At 37.9% G+C, this 24,277-nt stretch overlaps 2 protein-coding genes across 2 annotated transcripts; both read right to left on the bottom strand.

The window, feature by feature from the left end:
* Positions 1-1,078: 1,078 nt before the first annotated feature.
* On the bottom strand, positions 1,079-23,484 carry LOC127447084 (COP9 signalosome complex subunit 8-like). Its single transcript, XM_051708603.1, has 7 exons — positions 23,357-23,484; positions 22,945-23,012; positions 22,787-22,835; positions 22,573-22,705; positions 6,803-6,910; positions 6,127-6,189; positions 1,079-5,401 (listed from the first exon to the last, which is right to left on the bottom strand). The coding sequence occupies exons 1-7, from the start codon at positions 23,426-23,428 to the stop codon at positions 5,322-5,324; spliced, it is 573 nt and encodes a 190-aa protein (XP_051564563.1). The 5' UTR covers positions 23,429-23,484; the 3' UTR covers positions 1,079-5,321.
* LOC127447083 (tripartite motif-containing protein 54-like) lies at positions 16,532-18,623 on the bottom strand. The gene has a single exon (XM_051708602.1). The coding sequence runs from the start codon at positions 17,998-18,000 to the stop codon at positions 16,957-16,959; it is 1,044 nt and encodes a 347-aa protein (XP_051564562.1). The 5' UTR covers positions 18,001-18,623; the 3' UTR covers positions 16,532-16,956.
* Positions 23,485-24,277: the final 793 nt, after the last annotated feature.

The following is a 24,277-nucleotide window of genomic DNA, read 5'->3' as shown; positions in this document are numbered from 1 at the left end:
ACCAAGGCGCACTACCACAGGCGGGACTGGCCGCAGCGGACCGAGTTCTCTGTGGAGAGGAACAACCGTCAAGTGGGAGCCACTGGTGGACCCCCGGAAGGTGCTGATGCCACCACTGCACATCAAATTGGGCCTTATGAAACAATTTGTCTAGATAAGGAGTCGGCAGTCTTCAAGTACCTTCAATACTTCTTACCTAAGCTGTTTGAGGCAAAGGTCAAAGCCAGTGTCTTCGTCAGACCACAGATTAAGAAGGATTTTGGATTTATATGTTGTTTTTTTCTGAATTTATGTGAACGAAAAGACACAAATTCGCTTGTTTTCTCATTGGAAATAGGTACATTTCAAAATATCACCGTCCTGGTCACAAAAGCAAAGTGTGTGGGGAATAACAGCCATTTTCTATACTTTTGAGGCATAAGCAATTAGGAAATAACACTTACTACCCAGAAACAAAAATTGTGTTACATAGTGTAATTATAATAATAATTTAAAAAATGCAACATTGCAGCTGTTAATACTTCAAAGACTTTGATGTTTTACACCATCAATCAACCAGAACAAATGGCTTCTTCAGAAGATTTTACTATGTTAAAAAAGTATTTCTCTGTTCCAGCTCTCTCACACTTATACACACACACAGTGAGAGAGAGAGCGAGCTCAGGCCACCAGCCTATGACTCATCTGCCCATATGGAAACATTTTCTCCTCAAATGTAGCAGGATTTTTGTTTGTATAAATTCAAAAAATCCTTTACTTTGTGTTTTGACAAATAACCGCCCTTCCTAAATGGCTCATAACCCTTTCTATCCATAAACAGAGGGGCAGCCCTGAAGCAGATTTTAGATTAGAAGACAACTCTTGTAGTACATTAAATCAAAAATTCTAAGCAGATGCAGAAAATATGTGATATTAAGAGTTACATTTTCTTTAGGAAACAGCGAAAACACCATTTTAAGAAGCAATGCACTGGTTCTGCAGCAAAAGCGCATACAGTTATGCTCAAAAGTTTGCATACACTGGCAGAAATTTTGAAATCTTGGCATTGATTTTGAAAATATGATTGATCATGCAAAAAAATGTCTTTTATTCTATTCTTTAGTCTTTTATTTAAGGACAGTGATCATATGAAGCCATTTATTATCACATAGTTGTTTGGCTCCTTTTTAAAACATAATGATAACAGAAATCACCCAAATGGCCCTGATCAAAAGTTTACATACCCTTGAATGTTTGGCCTTGTTACCATAGTCATACCATAACATAGTTGGCCATAGACAACTATTACAAAAGACTGCATGCTGTCATTGATGCTAAAGGGGACAATACACAGTATTAAGAACTAAGGGTATGCAGACTTTTGAACAGGGGTCATTTCATTTTTTTCTTTGTTGCCATATTTTGTTTTATGATTGTGCCATTCTGTTATAACCTACAGCTGAATATGAATCCCATAAGAAATAAATGTGTTTTGCCTGCTCACTCATGTTTTCTTTAAAAATGGTACATATATTACCAATTCTCCATGGATATGCAAACTTTTGAGCACAACTGTATATTAATTTCAAGTTATTCAAACACTAATCCAATGACATTCAAAAAATAATCACAGTAATAAACAAATGACAAACCATCTGGTTGAATCTGAAATATGCCATTGCAAAAAACTATTTAGATGCTCTCAAGACCGGCTTCAGCACTGGGTAATATGAATCACTGACACAATGTTTACATTGTCCTCAAAAAGGAATGTATAAGCTAAATAATTTTAGATCATTTAGAAACTGAGGCAAGTGAAGGATTCAAGACCCGTTTACCTCTTCCACACCTCACCTTCTACGCATGTAACATGATGAGATACAGACATAACCCTTAACCCTTGGGAAAAAGTGACCTCATTAGGAATGTCAACTATAGCACTTAAACATCTGTTTAAAAAGCAGTACGACCTGGCCTTTGTTAACCTACCTCAGGGGTGCTCATTTTCTTTGAGAGACACCAAAGGTCTAAGAAAAACCCTGTACCATAACAATGCTGATTTGTTATTTGTCAAACAGACCAGAGGAATTAAGCATAGAAAAAAGCAACATTTTCAAAACCTGGAAGGGGACATTCATTAGTGTCCAAAAGAAAAAGCTGAGATTCACACACGCACACCAGCTGCTCCAGTGAGGATGTCTGTGAACTCTGACCGTTCTCATTGACAAAGACTACAAAGTTCATCTGGTCTGCATTTATTTCTGTTTATTGTAATGTAAGGTCAAGATGCTCAATGGTGATCTCAGATCATCGACAGATCACATTAGACATAAAAACTCCTTTTGAAGTTTTATGCAATATAGATTATTTTGCTCAAACAGCAAAAAATATACTTATTTTTTAAAATAAGTATATAAAAAAAATTAGGCTAGTCCAAATGACAATTAAAACAAGGTCCCTAGTTTTAGTAGTACCATTTTGCCCGAGCTGGACTAGTGTGGAGGCCATATGGCTACATTCATCTCTCAGGACTGCCAGGTTTCAGTTTACACAAAGAAACACTGCCAATACCAGTCACAGTGTAATAACGTCCAAAGGAAATCCATGCAGAATCAAGAGAGATATTTTTCAATATTTCACTAATATGTTTAGTCGTATTATAGCATAAAGAATCATGCTGGAAATCAAAAGCAAAGCTTAAGTTCAGATTTTGAGAATAAAACACCCTAGTAGTAGAATAATGTTTAAGGCTCAAAGCTGCTGGATGATGCAGTTTTGAATTTCAGCTAGGGAAAGAATGAACTTAGAGTTCCTGAGATCTTGCTCTTTCTCTCACCATTATGCCTTTGGGTGGGACACAAGTTTAATATTGTCCTGTAATATTAAAAAAAGCATCTGCTATGTTAAAAATAAGATCATGTTGGTGCTATTTCAAAAAGTCAAAAAAAGAGAACATGCCAAGTAAGATATGCATATAAACCAATCAACAGTAAAAGAGACAATATGTATTTTCTAGGTCCCATGTGCAACTGTAGTTTCAGCACATGTGAAGGAGCACACTTTTATTTGCATGCTAAAAATGATGTGACAGTGGCCAACAGCTGGAATGTTTCCTCTTGTTTTTCAAACCCACAATGTGTAAGAAACTGAAGAGGGGGTTCAAAACATCTGAAAAGCGGACAGACACAGATGCACTGTCAACCAGATACTTGTCAAACAGTGGAAACATTTTAAATACAACTGTGTGCCTCCGAAAATGAGCACCTCCACTACTGTTGGTTGACTTAAATGTTCCACATTATCACAGACACATATGCAATCATCAAATCCTACATTGTAAGTCTAAAATAAAATCAAAAACCTATTATAAAGTATACCAATGACAAAGTGTCACATTCCTATTAAAGGGATAGTTCACCCAAAAATGAAAATCCTCTCATAATTTACTCTTCCTCATGCCATCCCAGGTGTGTTTAACTTTCTTCTGCGGGACACAAACAAAGATTTTTAGAAGAATATCTCAGCTCTGGATGTCCTTTCAATGCAAGTGAATAGTTGCCAGACTTTTGAAACTCCAAAAATAAAGGCAGCATAAAAGTAATCCATACAACTCCAGTGGTTTAATATACTGTATGTCTGGGGGCCTGGGTAGCTCAGCGAGTAAAAGACGCTGACTACCACCCCTGGATTTGCAAGTTCGAAAACAGGGTGTGCTTAGTGACTCCAGCCAGGTCTCCTAAGCAACCAAATTGGCCCGGTTTTTGGGGAGGGTAGAGTCACATGGGGTAACCTCCTCGTGGTCGCTATAATGCGGTTCGCTCTCAGTGGGGCGCATGGTGAGTTGTTCGTGGATGCCGCGGAGAATAGCGTGAAGCTATGTCTCCGTGGTAACGCACTCAACAAGCCACATGATAAGATACGTGGATTGACGGTCTCAGACGCGGAGGCAACTGAGATTCGTCCTCCGCCACCCGGATTGAGGCGAGTCACTACGCCACCACGAGGACTTAAGAGCACATTGGGAATTCCACATTGGGGAGAAAAATGGAGAAAATAAAAAATAAATAAATAAAATATACTGTACATCTTCTGAAGCGATGCAATCACTTGGGGTGGGAAACAGATCAATATTTAAAACGGTTTTTACTATAAATCTCCACTTTCAGAATGTGAAAATGTGAACGTGAAAGTGGAGATTTATAGTAAAAAAAGGACTTAAATATTGATCTGTTTCTCACACACACCTATTATAATATTTCTGAAGATATGGATTTACCCACTGGAGTCTTGTAGATTACTTTTATGCTGCCTTTATGTGATTTTTGGAGCTTGAAAGGTCTGGTCACCATTCACTTGCATTGTATGGACCTACAGAGCTGAAATTTCCTTCTAAAATAGAATTTTCATTTTGGGGTGAACTATCCCTTTAATAACATCTGGGTATGAGGGTGAGTAAATGATGAGAGACTTTTCATTTTGGGGTGAACTATCCCTTTAATTGCTCTCAAAGTTAAGCTTTCTCTGATGATAAAGATGTGCTTAAATACAGTCTCATTTTTCACTCTGAAGATGTCAAGAAAATCTTTAAGTAACCTTCAAGAAGCAAAACAATCATTTAGTGGTTAAAAATGAACAAAAACATTTGTTCACTGCAATAACGCAAGATAATATTGTGTACATTTACAATTACACAAAGTGCGTGGCTCCAGGTTATGTAAACAGGGCCTCCAAAGTGTAACGGAGGTTTCAAATTATATATAGCATCCAGTAAGATGTTCTAAGTCTGAAATGAGTTGATAAAATTATAATCAAGCATGGACAATTATGGTGATTCATTTGATTGCTGAGGGATTTCTTTGAAAAGACATTCTCTTACTCTTTGATGTTCCACATCAAGGAAGTCTAAATCTTTATGATATGCTCCAAAAATTCAGAACATATTGCTTTTTTAGGTGCAAAATTCAAGGATAAAAATAAACGTTGCAGAAAAAGCAAATGTTAACCTGTAATATTAAAACAACACAAACAGCTCTCATAAACATGAGGCCCATACATTATGTAGATATAGTGAAGTATTTATGATGAAAAATAATAATTTACAATTTTGACAACAGTGTCACACTCCATAGTGGACATCAAATTTGTAAAAGTAAAAACTATTTGGAAATCTTGTTCAAATGAGTTCAAAAAGCAAAAGAGAAAAGAGAGACATGGAGGTTCCTTCACTGGGAGCTTGTGTGACAGATTCCTGGACACCAGAAGAAAGGAGGAGGAGGCTTCCTTCCTAAAACAGAGTATCTGAGAGGTGGTGGGGAAGTGGATAGGAGAGAGCTAAGTGCTTATCAGTTCTCAAGAAAAGCCACGTAGTCAGTAAGTCTGGCCAGCTGTTGTTCGTTTGGAACCAGTGAGACTGGGGGCGGATCTGCAGAGAGGAAAAAGCAGAAGAGAAACATGAGAGAAGAGGGGATTCCTTCCATGTCTTTTACGATCTGCTTTTTAACACAAAGACATACGAATGTAAACAGTCCAAAGATGTGACCAAAACAAATGCATGAATGTGTGCATGAGACTGAACTGTTAGAGATGCAACAACCAAAGTAAACAAAATTCAATGCCAACAGTGTTAAATTAATAAATATCAGCCGTTTTTTTTACTGAAAGCTGCAGGACAGACGCACTGGGACTTATTTCTCAATCATCAGTTCTTCAAACACATTACAGACATCTGCAATGTATCATGAGGGGCATGCAGAAACCCAGATGCTGCTCGTTCCTGTTCCTTTGGAATAAATGTGCCTCGTAAAATGGTGCTCAACTGTTACTGGCGAACACATTAAAAGCTGTTTGCCTTGAAAACACACAATACAGAGCTGTGTCACTAAGTAGGGCAAAAAAAGAATGGCACAGGACAGCAAGGGCAGAACTATGATTAGAAAGTGACCAAAAACATGACATGAAGAGTCTGTAGAGACCGTGAGAGCAAGTTCATGTGCCTGTTATGACACAACCATGCAGAAATGTCAACTTGATGGAACAAGTTTTTTGTACAAAGGACAGGCTATGAATGAAACCTTATGGAGGAATGAGTCATAGAGGGGAAAAAACTTTTAGTCTTATTGGTAAAAAGAAGTGAAACAGTGCCCCCACCTGGTTTCTGTGGCATGATCATCCTGGTGTTGGGATCTGCCTGCCACCCATGGCTGACTACACCTTGAGCAAATGAGAAAGAGATTTTTATACTTTACTCAAATTTTGTGTAATATTGGAGGACTTGTTAAAAATGCATTCAAAATATATAAAATGAGGACTGGAACAGAGAGAATGCATAAAAAGCTGGAAAGAATAAGGCAGAGAGACGCAAGGAGATGGGGGAGCATATTGAAAAGAAAAAATGTAAGAATCACTGGAGGGGAAAATATTTAAAATCCAATAAACGGAAAACATTTATAGATGTATGTGAACTACTCCGTCATTTGAGTCACTATGACCCCAAAACACATGTAGAACTTTATGCAATAAATAACAAGGAATGTCCCAGCTTTCTGATGATATTATATTATGTGATTATTATGTTTTTAATCCAAACCCTTGCAACGATATAGTCATTTAAATGTTGGCTGATGTGACCATTTAAATGTTTTCCTTTTTGCTTTAGCACATTAAACTTAATGTGTGTTTCAGGTCAAAGTGACTCAAATAGTGGAGCAGGTTACAACAGGCAGAAATTTAGTGAAGTATATTTGCAACCTTATAAATGTTTCACACTAGAGCAAGCTCAAATATTTAGTGGCAGACTTGTCTCAAACCATATGATGTTATGTACCTTTCACCGCCTCTTCTACAGAGTATCCCACAAAGGCAGCAAAGTCATCTGCACTGATTGAGGTGTAAGCTTGGGCTACTAGCCCATATGCCCTGCTACGGGTGGACTCTAGAAGAAAAACAAACAAGAAAACTCTGCTTAGCATAGCCACAGAATGTAACATAACGTTTCCAAGGCATAAAGGGTTAGTTCACCCAAAAATGAAAATTCTCTCATCATTTACTCACACTCATGCCAGATTATCTCAGATGTGTATGACTTTCTTTCTTTTGCTGAACACGAACAAATATTTTTAGAAAAATATCTCTGCTCTGTAGGTCAATACAATGCAAGTGAATGGTGACCAGAAATTTAAAGGCCTTAAAACCACATAAAGGCAGCATAAAAGTAATCCATATGACTCCAGTGGTTAAATATATATCTTCGGAAGCAATATGACAGGTGTGGGTTAAATATATATATAAGCTATTTTTTACTATAAATCTTCACCTTCACTTTTACTTTGTTCTTTTGCTTTAGGCGAATCGCATTCTTTGTGCATATTGCTGCCAACTGGGCAGGGAGGACAATTTATAGTAAAACAGGGCTTTTTATCTGTTTTTCACCCACACCTATCATATCGCTTCTGAAGATACACCGATGAGCCACAACATTAAAACCACTTGCCTAATATCATGTAGGTCCCCCTCGTGCCACCAAAACAGCTCTGACCTGTCGAGGCATGGACTCCACAAGACCTCCGAAGGTGTCCTGTGGTATCTGGCACCAAGACATTAGCAGCAGATCCATTAAGTCCTGTAAGTTGCAAGGTGGGGCCTCCATGGATCAGACTTGTTGGTCCAGCACATCACATAGATGCTCAGTCGGATTGAGATCTGGGGAATTTGGAGGCCAAGTCAACACCTTGAACTCTTTGTAATTTTCCTCAAACCATTCCTGAAAAATGTTTGCAGTGTGGCAGGTCGCATTATCATGTTGAATGGCCACTGCCATCAGGGAATAACGTTGCCATGAATGGTTGTACCTGGTCTGCAACAATCTTTAGGTAGGTGGTACAGTTGAAGTCAGAAGTTTATATACACCTTAGCCAAATACATTTAAACTCCTTCCTGACATTTAATCATAGAAAACATTCCCTGTCTTAGGTCAGTTAGGATCACTATTTTAAGAATGTTAAATGTCAGAATAATTGTAGAGATTTATTTCAGCTTTTATTTCTTTCATCACATTCCCAGTGGGTCAGAAGTTTACATACACTTTGATAGTATTAGGTAGCATTGCCTTTAAATTGTTTAACTTGGGTCAAACGTTTTGGGAAGACTTCCACAAGCTTCTCACAATAAAGTTGCTGGAATTTTGGTCCATTCCTCCAGACAGAAGTGGTGTAACTGAGTCAGGTTTGAAGGCCTCCTTGCTCACACACGCTATTTCAGTTATGCCCACAAAAAACTTTCTATCTGATTGAGGTCAGGGCTTTGTGATGGCCACTCCAATACCTTGACTTTGTTGTCCTTAAGCCATTTTGCCACAACTTTGGAGGTATGCTTGGGGTCATTGTCCATTTGGAAGAGCCATTTGTGACCGAGCTTTAACTTCCTGGCTGATGTCTTGAGATGTTGTTTCAATATATCCACATAATTTTCCTTCCTCATTATGCCATCTATTTTGTGAAGTGCACCACTACCTCCTGCAGCAAAGCACCCCCACAACATGATGCTGCCACCCCCATGCTTCACGGTTGGGATGGTGTCCTTCGGCTTGCAAGCCTCACCATTTTTCCTCCAAACATAACAATGGTCAATATGGCCAAAAAAAAAAAATTTGTTTCATCAGACCAGAGGATATTTCTCGTTGCACTTGCAAACTGTAGTCTGGCTTTTTTATGGCAGTTTTGGAGCAGTGGCTTCTTCCTTGCTGAGCAGCCTTTCAGGTTATGTCGATATAGAACTCGTTTTACTGTGGATATAGATACTTGTCTACCTGTTTCCTCCAGCATCTTCACAAGGTCCTTTGCTGTTGTTCTGGGATTGATTTGCACTTTTCACACCAAACTATGTTAATCTCTAGGAGACAGAATGCGTCTCATTCCTGAGTGGTATGATGACTGCGTAGTCCCATGGTGTTTATATTTGCATACTATTGTTTGTACAGATGAATGTGGTACCTTCAGGCATTTGGAAACTGCTCCTAAGGATGAACCAGACTTGTGGAGGTCCACAATTTTTTGGCTGATTTCTTTTGATTTTCCCATGATGCCAAGCAAAGATGCACTGAGTTTGCAGGTAGGCCTCAAAATACATCCACAGGTACACCTCCAATTCAGTACACCTCCTATCAGAAGCTAATTGGTTAACTGTCTACAGGCTTGACATCATTTTCTGGAATTTTCCAAGCTAACTTTCCGAGTTAACTTAGTGTTTGTAAACTTCTGACCCACTGGAATTGTGATATAGTCAATAAAAAGTTAAACAATCTGTCTGTAAACAATTGTTGGAATAATTACTCGTGTCATGCACAAAGTAGATGTCCAAAATGACTTGCCAAAACTATAGTTTGCTAATATTTAATCTGTGGAGTGGTTAAAAAATGAGTTTTAATGACTTCAACCTAAGTGTATGTAAACTTCTGACTTCAACTGTACGTGTCGAATTAACATCCACATGAATGCCAGGACCCAAGGTTTCCCAGCAGAACATTGCCCAGATCATCACACTGCCTCCGCCGGCCTGCATTCTTCCCATGGTGCAACCTGCTGCCATCTCTTCCCCAGGTAAACAACACACACGCACCCGCCGTCTACATGATCTAAAAGAAAACATGATTCATCAGAACAGGCCACCTTCTTCCATTGCTCCATGTTCCAGTTCTGATGCTCACATGTCCATTGTAGGCGCTTTCGCCAGTGGACAGGGGTCAGCATGGGCACTCTGACCAGTTTGCGGCTACGCAGCCCCATACGCAGCAAGCTGCGATGCACTGTGTGTCCGGACACCTTTATATCATGACAGCATTAAGTTTTTCAGCAATTTGTGCTACAGTAGCTCTTCTGTGGGATCGGACCAGACGGGCTAGCCTTCGCTCCCCACGCGCATCAATGAGCCTTGGGCACCCATGACCCTGTTGCTGGTTCACCAGTTGCCCTTCCTTGGACCACTTTTGGTAGGTACCCATTTGTCTAGCCATCACAATTTGGCCCTTGTCAAAGTCGCTCAGATCCTTATGCTTGCCCACTTTTCCTGCTTCCACCACATGAAATTCAAGAACTGACTGATCACTTGATGCCTAATATATCCCACCCTTTGACAGGTGCCATTGTAACAACATAATACATGTCATTCACTTCACCTATCAGTGGTTTTAATGTTGTGGCTGATCAGCGTATATATTGAACCACTGGAGTCATATGGATTACTTTTATGCTGCCTTTATATTCTTTTTGGACCTTCAAAGTTCTGGCCACCATTCACTTGTATTGTATTGACCTACAAAGCAGAGGTATTTTTCTGAAAAATCTTTGTTTGTGTTCAGCAGAAGAAAGAATGTCTTGCACATCCAGGATGACATGAGGGTGAGTAAATGATGTGAGGATTTTTATTTTATTTTTGGCTATCTATCCCTTAAAGGTGCTGCAAGCGATTTTTTCATGGAAAGGTATGCAAAAAAAAAATTTCCTACTCCCTGAAAAATATCACTGAAATAAGTTCCTGAGATATCTCACCTGTCTCTGTGACCACTCAAGACTTTGTAAACAGCAAACAAAAATGTGTCACTGGGCAACAGTCTCTGATGATATCTGTTTGTCAATTATTTTGTGCATTCTCATAGTTTTGTCGTTTCAGCTAATTATTTAGGCTTAATGCCATATTCTGATTTATAATTTGTCAGTTGAGGGCGCTATTTTGTTACTGTTGTGTTTGACAACCCTAGGAATGTTTCAACGGTATCAGTGCAGTGTTTTGAAAAGCGGGGGCATGACTAAATAAAAGGCTCAGTCTTGTGGAAGTTAGAATGGCTAAAATCACTTACAGCACCATTTCCCATCACACCTGCAAACTCTTTCCTCTCACCCTTCAATCTGTTGTATTTAAATCTTTGCATCCAAGCATGGACAAGCAAAGTACTATGGACCGTGAAAGTGTCCTGTCTCACAAATATCCCCATTTTTCATTTATTCCGCAACCGAAAGTGTCTGTTAATAGGGGAGTTACCAAGATAAACAGAGCAGAATTCCGCTGGTTATCTGATCTCAACATGTGGCCACCATGAGGGTAAACACCCTTATGTAGAATGAAATACTTATTTTTACCCTTTAAACTATTGTTAAAGTTCTATTAATTTCTTTAGTGGTAAATCTTTTTTTCACAGTGGAAAAAATGTGTCCACCTTTAAGACTAAACTACATGCAGTATGAAACTTTAACCATGTTTAAAAATGTTTTTACATTATAGCACTGAGTTGTTCAGGGAAATATAATACTAAAATATCCTATAGAAGTAAAATTAAAGTTCTGCTTGTTGCAAAGTCTTAAGGCTATAGGGTTGCTCTGATACCAAAATTTTGGCTTTGGTATGCTTTGGTGTCCATGTTAAATATTTTAATTAAATGTTATGATCAAATGGTGTTTAATCAAATTGATACATACAGTTTTAATCAAATAAAAATATAATTTTGTTTCTTTTTACAAAAAATTGCAATTTTATTTTTGCCAAAATAAAATGCTGCACAACAGAGCTTCACAGTGTTAATGAAAACATTAATAAAAAATAAAAAATCGGATTACCTGTGGCACAAGCCTGCTTGCGTTTGTGATATTGCTTACAGATAATAATAATAATAATAATAATAATAAACCATTTCATTTTAAATAATTATTATGAGTATTATTGTTACTTTTTGAATATTACATTTTTATACAGCAGTTATATTATTCTGTCTTCAATATTGTAGGGCTTTACTGGTTGTTTAGATCAGTGTTACTATCAGAAATAATTAATAGTTATTTCTGTAGTTATTAATCAATATTTAAATTAATTAATTGGATCTAACTCATTAAAACCTCATATGGGACTCCAGTAAATGTAGTGTGCTACGTTTAGGAGCAAGTTTGGTTATTAGCAATAATTAATAATTATCAAAGATAATTATTAATTATTAAAATCAATAGAACATTGATGAGAATCAATGTTAGCTTTTTTTTTTAATCCTTTAAAATCAACACTTATCAATTGTTAACATCGATGAAACATTAAAATTAACACTAGCTTATTGATCATTCAAATTCAATCAAAGATAATTATCAATTATCAAAAATCAATAGAATATTAATAAGGATTAACATTGACGGGGCACCACCCTGGAATCAGGGACTAATAACCAAATATTAAAACAGTCTCAATATTAGATTGTTTTCTTAGGAAAATCGACATCCGAAGAATATCGATTTTCGGGAAAAAAAAAACAATGAATGAAGGTTTGAATCCGAGCACTGACATCCCGTCAGCGTGACACAGGCGTATGCAAAACAAACCAGAACACTTCTCTTTGTAATATAAACAAAGTTTATTTATGCAGTAATATCAATTAATAATTAATACAACGCAGTCAATAAACTTCCGACTTACAACTACAAACTAAACAGTGATATGATTAGATATGGAAATAAAATAATCCTATAACACATAAGGTGTGTGTGTGTGTGTGTCAGTGTGGTTAGTGAGAGAGAGAGAGAGAGAGATGATTAAGTGACAGCCCGAAAGCTGATTTCGCGATAGCTGGAGATAAAGCAGCCGTGTTCATCACTCAGAGACGCGGTTTTACGAGCGGGGCTCGTAAAAGTCCCTTGTTATTTGACTCTTTAAATGGATGAACTCAGTTGCTGTCTCACCCGCGATGGCGAAAATGCACAACAGTCCAATTTGGTTGGACCACAATACAGCAAAACAAATTCGTGATAATTAATACCCTGAGTATTAATAATGAGCGGACATGGCGGCCCGTAAACTGTACAAGCAAAAACCTTGAAACACAAGAATAACACACTATAATATTCTATCTCTGCCCAGACGTAAACCTCTTACTTGAATCGCATGAGGACACAGGTAGAATGTGTTTTCCTCCGTCCTTTAACTTTGACCCGGTTCCTTGAGGCTCGTGTGATGACGGGAGGCCGTTTCCTCGCGCTGTCGATTGTCGGCGGGCGGGCGGAGAACTCAGAAATGTCGACTTGATTGAAGATGGAAGAGAAATCTTTAATCTCTTCACTTCTGTAGGCAAACGGATGAAGATGCGAATTGCTCAGCGGTCTCCTTCGGATCCGTTAGAGTGTTCGGTTGAACACAGAGTAATCTCAACTCGTCCAGCGAGATGGAGATTGCGTGGCTACAGTTTCAAGTCGGACATTACTTCCTTAAGCCACAAGGTTGCACCTGAGAGCAGCAAAAAGCTACGTCCGTATTCGGTGAACAAAGTCTCTGGAAGCAACTTTGGAAGCATTTCAGAATTATTTGAAGTCCTGATGATGTCATGTTTGAGGGACGTTCTGTTGTGTGCCTCATCCTATAGGAGTTGAGCACTCGATCCTTTAGTGAGCAAGGCTTCATGGATTTGTAGTCTGTTTTGGACTCCCTTTGTTTGATTTTGGTGCGATTTTTATCAGTAAAATTTACGACTTGGAGGGGGCTTGAGGAATGTTTTTATGACTGTGTTAGGCCTGCCTTCGTCTTCTATCTGAATACATGAGGCCCAACAATATCACGCATACAGTTGAATAGAGGTTTCATTTAAGTGGGACTTTTATTTTGACAAGCCTTTGAGTTCTTCCTGTTTTTGACGGGTTAGTTATATCAATCTTCCCATTAATGCTGGGATAATCCCATCATGCATGTGACTTTATTTAATTAAATTACATCCTTCTGCTGTTTAATGATCACACTTGGCCATATCCAGCTGTTTTTTTTTTGTTTGTTTTTTTTTCAAATTGTAATTGATTTCATCTCAAATTTGTCACATCTCATATCATTTTGGTAATGACAGCATACTGTAATATGGTACCGAAATTAGCAACAAGATGATATCGTACCATATTAATTTTTGATTTTGATGATACTTCGTTAGTACCGGTAAACCGCGCAACCCTATAAGGCTAATTTATACTTACTGGGTGAACAGGCTTAGCTTAATTCGTCTACAAATGATGACAAAATGCAGTGATGTTTTTGTTCTGCCAAGGTGTTCGTTTGGTGAGATTTCTCCTGTTCACGCACATCTCTGAAATTCTTGACCCATGAGAACTCAGCTGGTCGAAGAGCGTTGATAATTGGTTAAAACTATTCATAGGAGTGGTTTGGACATGATGCTTTTTATTTACAATCGCACGTGCCAGCTGAGGAGATGTTACCTAGGCTACTGTTGTTAAAACTTTGAAGTGTGGAAGTATACTTTTTTTTTACATTATTTGCAACACAAACTCTACACAGACAGCACAGCCATGATAAATGAGTGGAGAGAAATTTGAGTTTTTATAAGTGAAAGGGGCCATGACAAATTTAATAAAGCAAAGAAGCAGCACAGCACTAAAAGCAGCGGTCCATGGAGAGAAAAACCAGCATTATTGGCTTTACTTGTGGCTGGAACAGTACGTTAAACACCGTGACATTACCCTAAACAAACTAATTTCAAAAACGTTGTCGCACATATTATAAACGGCGGCTTTGTTCACTTGGGGTACTTTAGTTCATCCAAGAGAAAAAAGTTTGGCTTCTTCAAAAGTATAAACCAGGCTTTACACTTTAATAATAATAAGTTGGACATAAGTGGACAGTGGCTACTTTCTACACTGAACCATGTTTTCTTTCAATATACTTTTACCACCCTTCAATTAATGGTCTCAGATGAACCACCCACAGTCTGTTCACTGACCATTTGATGCATTTAGGAATATTTAGCGTTTTGTTTGAGGAACTTTGTGATATTCTTCAGCACAACTGTGTATTCTACTTGTTTTTCTGAGATACAGTTGTGCTCAAAAGTTTGCATACCCTGGCAGAAATTGTGAAATTTTGGCATTGATTTTGAAAATATGACTGATCATGCAAAAAAACTGTCTTTTATTTAAGGATAGTGATCATATGAAGCCATTTATTATCACATAGTTGTTTGGCTCCTTTTTAAATCATAATGATAACAGAAATCACCCAAATGGCCCTGATCAAAAGATTACATACCCTTGAATGTTTGGTCTTGTTACAGACACACAAGGTGACACACACAGGTTTAAATGGCAATTAATTTGGCTTTTTAAATTGCAATTAGTGTCTGCAAAAACAACCACACCCTCTTTTTCCAGAGCAGCCTGTATTTCTCCTGAGGTTACCTGTGGGTTTTTCTTTGTATCCCAAACAATTCTTCTGGCAGTTGTGGCTGAAATCTTTCTTGGTCTACCTGACCTTGTCTTGGTATCAAGAGATCCCCGAATTTTCCACTTCTTAATAAGTGACTGAACAGTACTGACTGGCATTTTCAAGGCTTTGGATATATTGTTATATCCTTTACCATCTTTATAAAGTTCCATTACCTTGTTATGCAGGTCTTTTGACAGTTCTTTTCTGCTCCCCATGGCTCAGTATCTAGCCTGCTCAGTGCATCCACGTGAGAGCTAACAAACTCATTGGCTATTAATTACACAAGACACTAATTGCAATTTTAAAGCCACAGGTGTGGGAAATTAAACTTTAATTGCCATTTAAACCTGTGTGCGTCACCTTGTGTGTCTGTAACGAGGCCAAACATTCAAGGGTATGTAAACTTTTGATCAGGGCCATTTGGGTGATTTCTGTTATCATTATGATTTAAAAAGGAGCCAAACAACTATGTGATAATAAGTGGCTTCATATGATCACTATTCTTAAATAAAAGACAATTTTTTTGCATGATCAGTCATATTTTCAAAATCCATGCCAAAATTTCACAATTTCTGCCAGGGTATGCAAACTTTTGAGCATAACTGTATGTGGAAAGATATTCTGATCAAAATCTACACAAATTTTCCACTAATTTCTCCAGTGTTGTCTATACAACCAGTCACAGAGGCTGGTGTGTCATTCCAACAGTTTTAGTTCTTGAACTAAACAGCAACACCCTATGAGTGTAGAACCAGTGATATATGGTGATTACAAGAGGGCTGTTTAGACACGAACAGTCAGATGGGAACATGGCATTTACAAGGATGACCTCTACAAAAAGAAAACATGTGGGAAACATGTCTGGTCTTAGCACCTCGAGTAACAAGAGTTGATCATAGAGTTATTGTACATTTGGGGGGTTCAAGAGGATTTTTTTTTTTATTTTTTATTTTGCTTGTTTATTTTTAGCAACAGTGATCCTTGCTAGCCAAACTGACTCCCAGTTCTTGATTTCTCACTAGCCTCGACCCTCTATAATGATCAGCAAGAGCTGGTGAGCAAGGAAAGGGGGATGGGAGCTCTGTCCATCTGTCCTATTCTGGTATTCTACCCTAATGTCCCCCCCCAGCCATATCTCATCCTGTTACCTTTTAAAAATAGAATGTGCCTTTACCAGAGAAGGAAGTTGAGAGTAAAGAGTGCTTGCTTGAAGCGGTAAAGCCCACTTTAAAAGTTACCTTTAGAGTAGGTCCTAGACACTCCATCCTATATATACTGTATCCTTAAATGTTTAACTTGTGGATTGACACGTCCCAAAAAACAAACACAATTATGATATTCAAACATTTTATTTCACAATAAAGCATAAGTCCACACATGAGAAAACAGAACATACTGAATCACATATAGTAAAATAAGATAAACATGAGTCATATTTCATTTCTCGTTCTTAGTACAGTAAAAGTAGAAAGATAACTCCTACAGTGACAATGGAAGGATATTAACTAAAATAGAAAAGTATAAAAATGGCACCTAAATAAAATGTTACTCTGAAATATTCTTATGATCATATGAGTTGAAATGCTCACACTGCTTAGCAGCGATATACAAACATTAAAACTTCAGTAACATATTGTCATCGTCACGGTCTGTGGTTCTTCAGCCTTGTTAATTTTGTCCTTCTTTACATCCTTTTTAATCACCATCATTAACATCAACATTCAAGTTTGTCACTTTTCCTTCAGTGCAATCTGTTTACTCCTCTTCCTCTTCATCTTCAGCATCTTCATATTCCTCATCATCATCTCCCCCAAAGTCCATCTTGGACAACAAAGTCTCCACATGTTCTGTATCTAGAGTGAAATGGTCCATTCTCTCAAAGCCTGGCTCAGGCCTTTCTTCACCCAGCGAACCCTTCGCCGCGTCCTTTGTCTGTGCAATCAGGTTCTTGGAGGCTTGCAAGAACTCTGCAGCACCACTTTGCTCCAACGCGCGTACAGCCGTGTCTGTCAACTCCGTGGCTGCCTGAAGATGATCTCCATAACGCCTAGCCAGACTCCTGAGGGCAGTTACCTTCTCATCCTGCTCCTTACCAATACGTTCCAAGAGGGCATTCTTCCGCTCTTCCAAGGCTGCATACAGTGAATCAAAACGTTCACCAAGCTTTTGCTTGGCACGTTGAGCGTTTTCCTGAACGACTGTGCAGGCTTCCTCCATCTGGTTAAGCAGAGCCTGAAGGCGACCATTCCCTGCCACCAGAGCATCAATAGCATTACTCAGCTCTCCTTTTTGAGCCTGGTAGACACTAGCAAGTGGTGACACCTCACAGTCTTTATGTTGCCCAAACACCTTACACATGGAGCAAGTGGGAATTTGGTGGGTCATGCAGTAAATGTTGATTTTCTCATCCTCGTGCTCTTGGCACATTAGCTCCTTGGAACTCTTGGGGCTTATAGGAGATTCTGAGGTGCCACCACCACCTCCACCCTCTTGTTGCTGTTTGTATATGTCAATTATGTTCTCCACTAGAAGATTTCTTTGAAGTCCATGTACACCATGACGATCAAGAACCACTTCAAAACGACATGTAGGGCACCGGAAGACACCACCAGAGAAACGATAAGGGTTTCGAGAGTCATAAAGATCACTCGCACATCCTCGGCAGAGGTTATGTTGACATGGCAGGATCACCACTGGTTTGGTGAACATGTCCAGACATATCGGACAGCTCAGCTGTTTCTCAAGGCTCTCCATGGAGCCAGGAGTCCCCAACAAGGAGGCAGTTCGCTGAATTTCCATGTCAGTAAAGGCTTTGTCACCTTTTTCTGTATCACTTTAGTGGCTGTAGTGCTTGGTTTTAAAAAAAAAAAAAAAAAAAAAATGGTTAAATAAGCTGCAGTGCGGCTGTAACGGAGTCCTTGCAGTTGCCAGATTTGTTCTGGGGCACAGTGGCCCTGGTCTTTATACGTCCCTCAGGCAGTGGGTGACATGCCATTCCTCCAACCAATCAGAGCACAAATTCCTATCCACTTGTTTTCAAGATTCATTTTTGGAAAAGCAAAAGCCCCCACACCTTTTGAATCCATGTGCTGTCATGAAGATACCACAACACTGCTACCCTTCCATGTAAAGTGAGATTTCAATGGTGAAATATGTGAGCTGTGACAAACAAGGTTAATGTGCTGGGCAATGCAAAGTGTATTAGAAGAAAACAAACCCCTGTCTGTTTCAAAACACCATTTGAATTGTTACTGCCTAGCTGCGTTGCTGGAAAAGCATAGACTAATTACTTAAGGGGTTTTACACAAGAAAATACCAAATTGTACACTCATACCTCCATTGAAAAATTGTGTCAAAAACTATGCCTAGTAATCTACAAACATTCTTTATGAAAAAATAAAGGATATATATTTAGCTTACTTTAGGATATTTTCTAAAGTAAAAAAAGTATGAAAGCTTATTATACCACATAACCCATTACTTTTTAATAATTTATATTATTTACAAGTGTAATGAGTATAATAACCAGATTTAATGGATCTAATAACAATAATTTTATTTTTGAGGATTCAGCCTCACTTTTATCTGTTGAACAATCTTTAAGTCACTCAAAATTTGCTGTTTCTCAAAATAAACATACAAACCCAAGACTTCTGACTTATTCAAATGTTTGAGTAATTTGTTGGTGAAATAACAGACAACTATCAATGTCCTAAAAAAACAGTACACAGGGAACCCATGAACACATGGAAAGGGTTATTTTTAAATCTATCCTTGGCCCGGGTTGGTCAGGTGTTGGCACATGGGGATCAAATGAATGTTGTGTTTTAGCTTGATCCCTGAGATTACTATATTAAATACAGAGAAGAGATTTAAAAGAACTTTTCACTCTCAGAAAATCAGTATAAGAGGGAAGCAAGACAGACTTAAAAAGTAACTTTCACACTTATAATTGATCCCCTTCATCTAACAGCAGTCATATTTCAAAGGATTCACACTTGGTCCTTGGGAGATAATGCCTGTGCTAAGTATAGTCATGAACCACTTGAAGTGGAATCTGAGCAAGATACATGGCACTCCCCAGGGTAAATTTTCATTTACATCCATCTACATTCAAAGGTCTATTTCCCATGTTTTATACTTGTGGGAGAAAGTTAATCAACCACAACCATAACATGTTATGTATATTCCTAACACTGAGAAAATCTGACCATCAAAGAACAACTTGGGGAAACCTTGTCTGAGCACAGTAAATTTAGCAAAGAAATATTAAATCTGTATTTTAATCCTATACCTTTAACTGAAACTTTCAAATATTCTTTCAGAGTAATTAAGCCCTGCAGTTATTTATAAAGACAAAACACATAGGGATGAAAGCATATAGTACACTCACTCTCTGCTGTTGTAATAGTGTATTGCATCTGTTTGGAAACTCCATGAGCACACTTAGATTTCTTTCTCCTTTTACCCTGTGTAGCAGCCAGCTTGTTTTGTGTAGAGCTGCCATAGCTGATTGGTTTATTTTAGCAAGCACAGAAAATAAATAAAGACCTCATAGTTTCCTTGAAAAGCAATCATTCTTCAGAGAATGAGAATTTGAAACCTTGTTGACAGATATACAGTATAATTAACAATTTGTTAATACTATTTGTCATACGTGTTATGTGATGCCCATTTGATTTATGCAGTTCAGCTATTTCACGAAAGCTTTAATTTTCTAAGAATTATGATTCCTATCCTTAAGGTTTTTCATAGTACTAAACAGCTGCAAATCTGTTCATGAAATGATAGTTGAGTTTATATTCAAATTTATTATACTACAAGGGCACAAAGAAATCTAAAGATGAAAACTGCATAAAGAGAGAAAAGCAGCACAAAAAATAAATGATTTCACCATAAAGCAGAGCCGTAAGCAGAAGTGCTTATAGGGCACATTGAAACAATTTCACTGAATGTCTTGGAGATGTCGACTTAAGAAGAGGATCATACAGTACCTTACATTTGTGATTAATGCAGCTTGAGTAGAATATCACAAAAACATCTGGGTCATATTTAACCCCGCCTCATCTATTTTTGTACCATTAAAGAAATATTCCGGGTTAAATACAAGTTAAGCTCAATCATCAGCATTAAACGTAACATGGGATCACATTAAACTCTAATGATGATGCGCGAGAGCAGCGCTGCAGTTCGCGCCTGACTGAGGAAGAATTACACAACTCACAGTCCAGATGCACTCTAAACTTTCCAAACAGCTTCAGGTGATGTAGATTGCAAAGTATGAGGGAATTATAATGCAAAAATACAAAATAAGTAAATACAGAAGCACTCTCATTGTGGAGTAATTGGAGCAGGAGCGTCTTTCGAGCGTCTTTAAAGGAAACACCCCAGCGTGACATCTTAAATGCAGTTATATTTAATGTGTTATAGCTTTAGTTCAAGTTCAAATAATATGGAAGCAGATCATGTAAATAACTACAAACTCTGAAACTGGCATTTCTCTGTGTGGTCAGATCTTCTTCTATGAGTTGTGTGAAGTGTCCCAATCTAAGGGGGAAGAGACTGAAACTGCACCCGGTTGATGCACACTCTGTCACGGGGATGTTCGCCCCACGAACATGCACTTGCTGCAGCTAGATTATAACGTCATGGCTCGTGACTTATTGAGTCATAATATACAGTACTGTGCAAACGTCAATGTTTCACAAAAGCATTTGTCTTAAGATGATTATTTATATCTTCAGCTTTAGTGTGACAATAGGAAATATAAATGTTAGACTCCCAAACATTACTTTTGCAAATAGAAAAGATTAGAACAGAAGATCAGGGAGCCCTGCAACAGATGGCATGGACCCCACAAAGCCCCCCACTGAACATCGTGTCTGTCTGAGATCACATAAAGAGACAGAAGCAATTGAGACAGCCGAAACAGATAGAAGAACTGTGGCAAATTCTCCAAGAAGCTTGGAACATCCTATCTGTCAACAACCAAGAAAAACTGTGTCCAGGTGTACCTAGGAGAATTGGTGCAGTTTTAAAGGCAAAGGTGGTCATACCAAATATTGATTTAGCTTTTTTATGTTTACTTTGAATGACATTAAGTGATAAATGAAAACTATTTATTTCATTATTTTTGAAGACATCCTCACTATGCAGCATTTTTCACAAGTGCCTAAAACTTTTGCACAGTACTGTATGTGTCACTGTGCATTCTTATCGTGAAGAAAATTGGCAACACGCAGCTTTATTAATAAGAGAGAATTTGTTTTTTTTTGACAGTTAAAGATGGATTGAAGTGAACAAAAAGGTGTGAAAGGGTAGTCTTCGCACCATTATATACTGCAACAAAATACGTTTTTGATTTGTTTTTGTTTTGGCTTGTTTTCCAATATAAATATCTGAAACTCAAAACTGCAAAGATGTTACCCAATCATAGCAGTGGGCTTTTACATTGAAGTCTTAAAGGGGACACGACCCGAAAATTTAGCTTTTTAATCAGAGGGCCAAAAACAGGATACAAAAATAGACAATTATTTCTAAATTATGACTATTTTTGATGAAAAAACCTTACTAACATTATAAGTGGACCTCAGTGAACATTACAAAAAAAAAAAAAAAAAAAAAAAATAAAAAAATAAAAAATATGCAATGCATGACACCTTTAAGATTGCATTGTGACATTATTTTCGAGACAGTTAAGCACAATGGCCGCCTTCCTCATTCATAAGTTTGTTTGTAATTTTTAAATTATTCCCCATGATGGAGTCTCATGTAATACACTAATGAAAATCATTCTGTCTAGACACAATGATGTTTTCTTATTAATATAGCATAAATGCTACCACCCCTGGAGTTCGCTAGTTCGAATCCAGGGTGTGCTGAGTGACTCCAGCAAGGTCTCCTAAGCAACCAAATTGGCCCGGTTTCTAGGGAGGGTAGAGTCACATGGGGTAACCTCCTCGTGGCCACTATAATGTGGTTCGTTCTGAGTGGGGCACGTGAGGAGTTGAGCGTGGATGCCGCGGTGGATGGCGTGAAGCCTCCACACGCACTATGTCTCCGTAACTTTTTATATACATAACAATATATACATAACTTTTTCACATTACCTTAATGAGAAATTGGGGCTGGATTTTGGAGTGAATTATGACTCAGACAGACACACTGTTGTCAGCCATCATGAGATTTACCTTTGCACACTTGGAACAAACTTGTCTCTGACACATTCATATCAAAACTACAATCCGAATGACCGACCAACAATTTATTGATCATTGAACTCCTCTTGCAATCTTTCATTATAAGCTTCATTTTAGGAATAATACATAAAATAGCCAACAGCATATACCCAAAGTCACATGATCACAATACCTTGTAAGGCTTCCATCACAGGAAGAATGTTTTCAGACCACTGGTATGCAGCAATAGCAGTGTAGATCCCTGGAAAGTCTCGCTGCCAGATACGCTGTCCTACTGCCCATATAGCTGATAACTCTGGGTTTGCCTGTAAAAACAAACTTAATCAGAGCTCTACATTTTATTTTTGCTTTTCATAGAACTAACTGGAAACCAAAATAAAACTCACTGTCTTGATTGCTTGGGGTATCCGCTTCCAAAGATATCTGGCATTGTTCCTGTATAAAGGAATTAGGAATATGATTTATAATATATTTTATGATAAGATCAACTGGTAATATAAATGTAAATGAACATTAATTTTTTTATATATGTGAATATACTCACATGTCATGTAGGAGATAGAGGACGAGTAACTGTGAATACACCTGAGGTGTTGCAATGCCACCAGGAGCCTGAGATGCAATGATGTATGAAATGAAGATGAAAAACAGGCTATATTAATACACACAGAGACAGTCATATAAAGCCATGTTTGTGTACTTAAATCCACATTTACACACAAGCTCAAGGATGTTGCACAAGCTAAGGGCTAGATTAAAAGAGTTAAGCATAAAAGTTCGTCTTTAATATCGTATATCTTCTGTAGTCTTACTAATGTCAGACTGGCTTTACATGACTAGTAATAATTCACTGTCACCCCCAGCTGTTTAGCAGGTACTAGCCTAAACCTCGAACAGTAAAAGAATAAATGCAAAAACAGATCCACCTCTCGCCTATCTGTCTGTCTATTTTTTACCTCCAGCTCCTGAGTTTCGAACTGCAGCAGCAGATTTTCATCAAGTTCAGCCATCATGACAGACACGGGCATCTTTCACAGAAGCTTCAAATGCTAACGGCTACCAGCTAAGGAAAACAACCCGCTTCAGCTTTGGCTTTGCGACGCCACACCGCCACCTGCTGGACAGGAGAGCAAACTACACCTGTCTGTGGAGAATCCGTAGAGATGGAAGATTCTCGTTCATACAGGTCGTCGCAGAATGTTATTAAATCGAAATTAAGTCGTTTCAACTGGACTGATTTCTGTTGTTAAGAGGTTTGTGGTCAGCCATGACAAGAGAGTATATTATTATGTGAAATACAAAATGCAAACATGAGTCAGTTAAGCAATAAATATATTGTCCTTCTAAGCAGGGTTGTGCAAAATTCAAAATTTCAGAATTAACTCCCTTTCAATGCATGAGTTGGGATTTGAATGTAATTGGCAACGCCCCACAGGAAGTTGAATTTGAATTGGAATTGGAATGATAGGAAGTGGAATTTACTGAATTGCAATTCAAAGAAATTCAAAACAGTCACTGTCAAAACAGTCATTTTATAAGACACATTTTGTGACAAATAATGACATTATTATTTTTGACAAAGTGCCTATTTATTTCCTAATATGTAGATTTACATGTTTAAACATTTTAGACATAACATTTATCGAAAATATAATAGTAATAAAATAACGCTAAAATGAACACAGCCATCAAAATAGACTTTGTTTTTGCTGTACAGCACCAGAAATGGTCCACCACTTTGTTTTTAAATAACTTCATGAAATAGATTCAAAATTTCAATCTATTGATTGTTTAATATATTGAGCAAATTAGAGCATTCTGGGAAATGAAGTGTTCTGCACCATGGTCCGTGAAATGAAAATGTATTAAATATAGTG

This window comes from Myxocyprinus asiaticus, chromosome 10, assembly GCF_019703515.2.
Source record: "Myxocyprinus asiaticus isolate MX2 ecotype Aquarium Trade chromosome 10, UBuf_Myxa_2, whole genome shotgun sequence".
NCBI classification, from domain to species: Eukaryota; Metazoa; Chordata; class Actinopteri; order Cypriniformes; family Catostomidae; genus Myxocyprinus; species Myxocyprinus asiaticus.
Note: the sequence above shows the minus strand (reverse complement) of the source record. Positions and strands in the feature narration are given on the sequence as shown.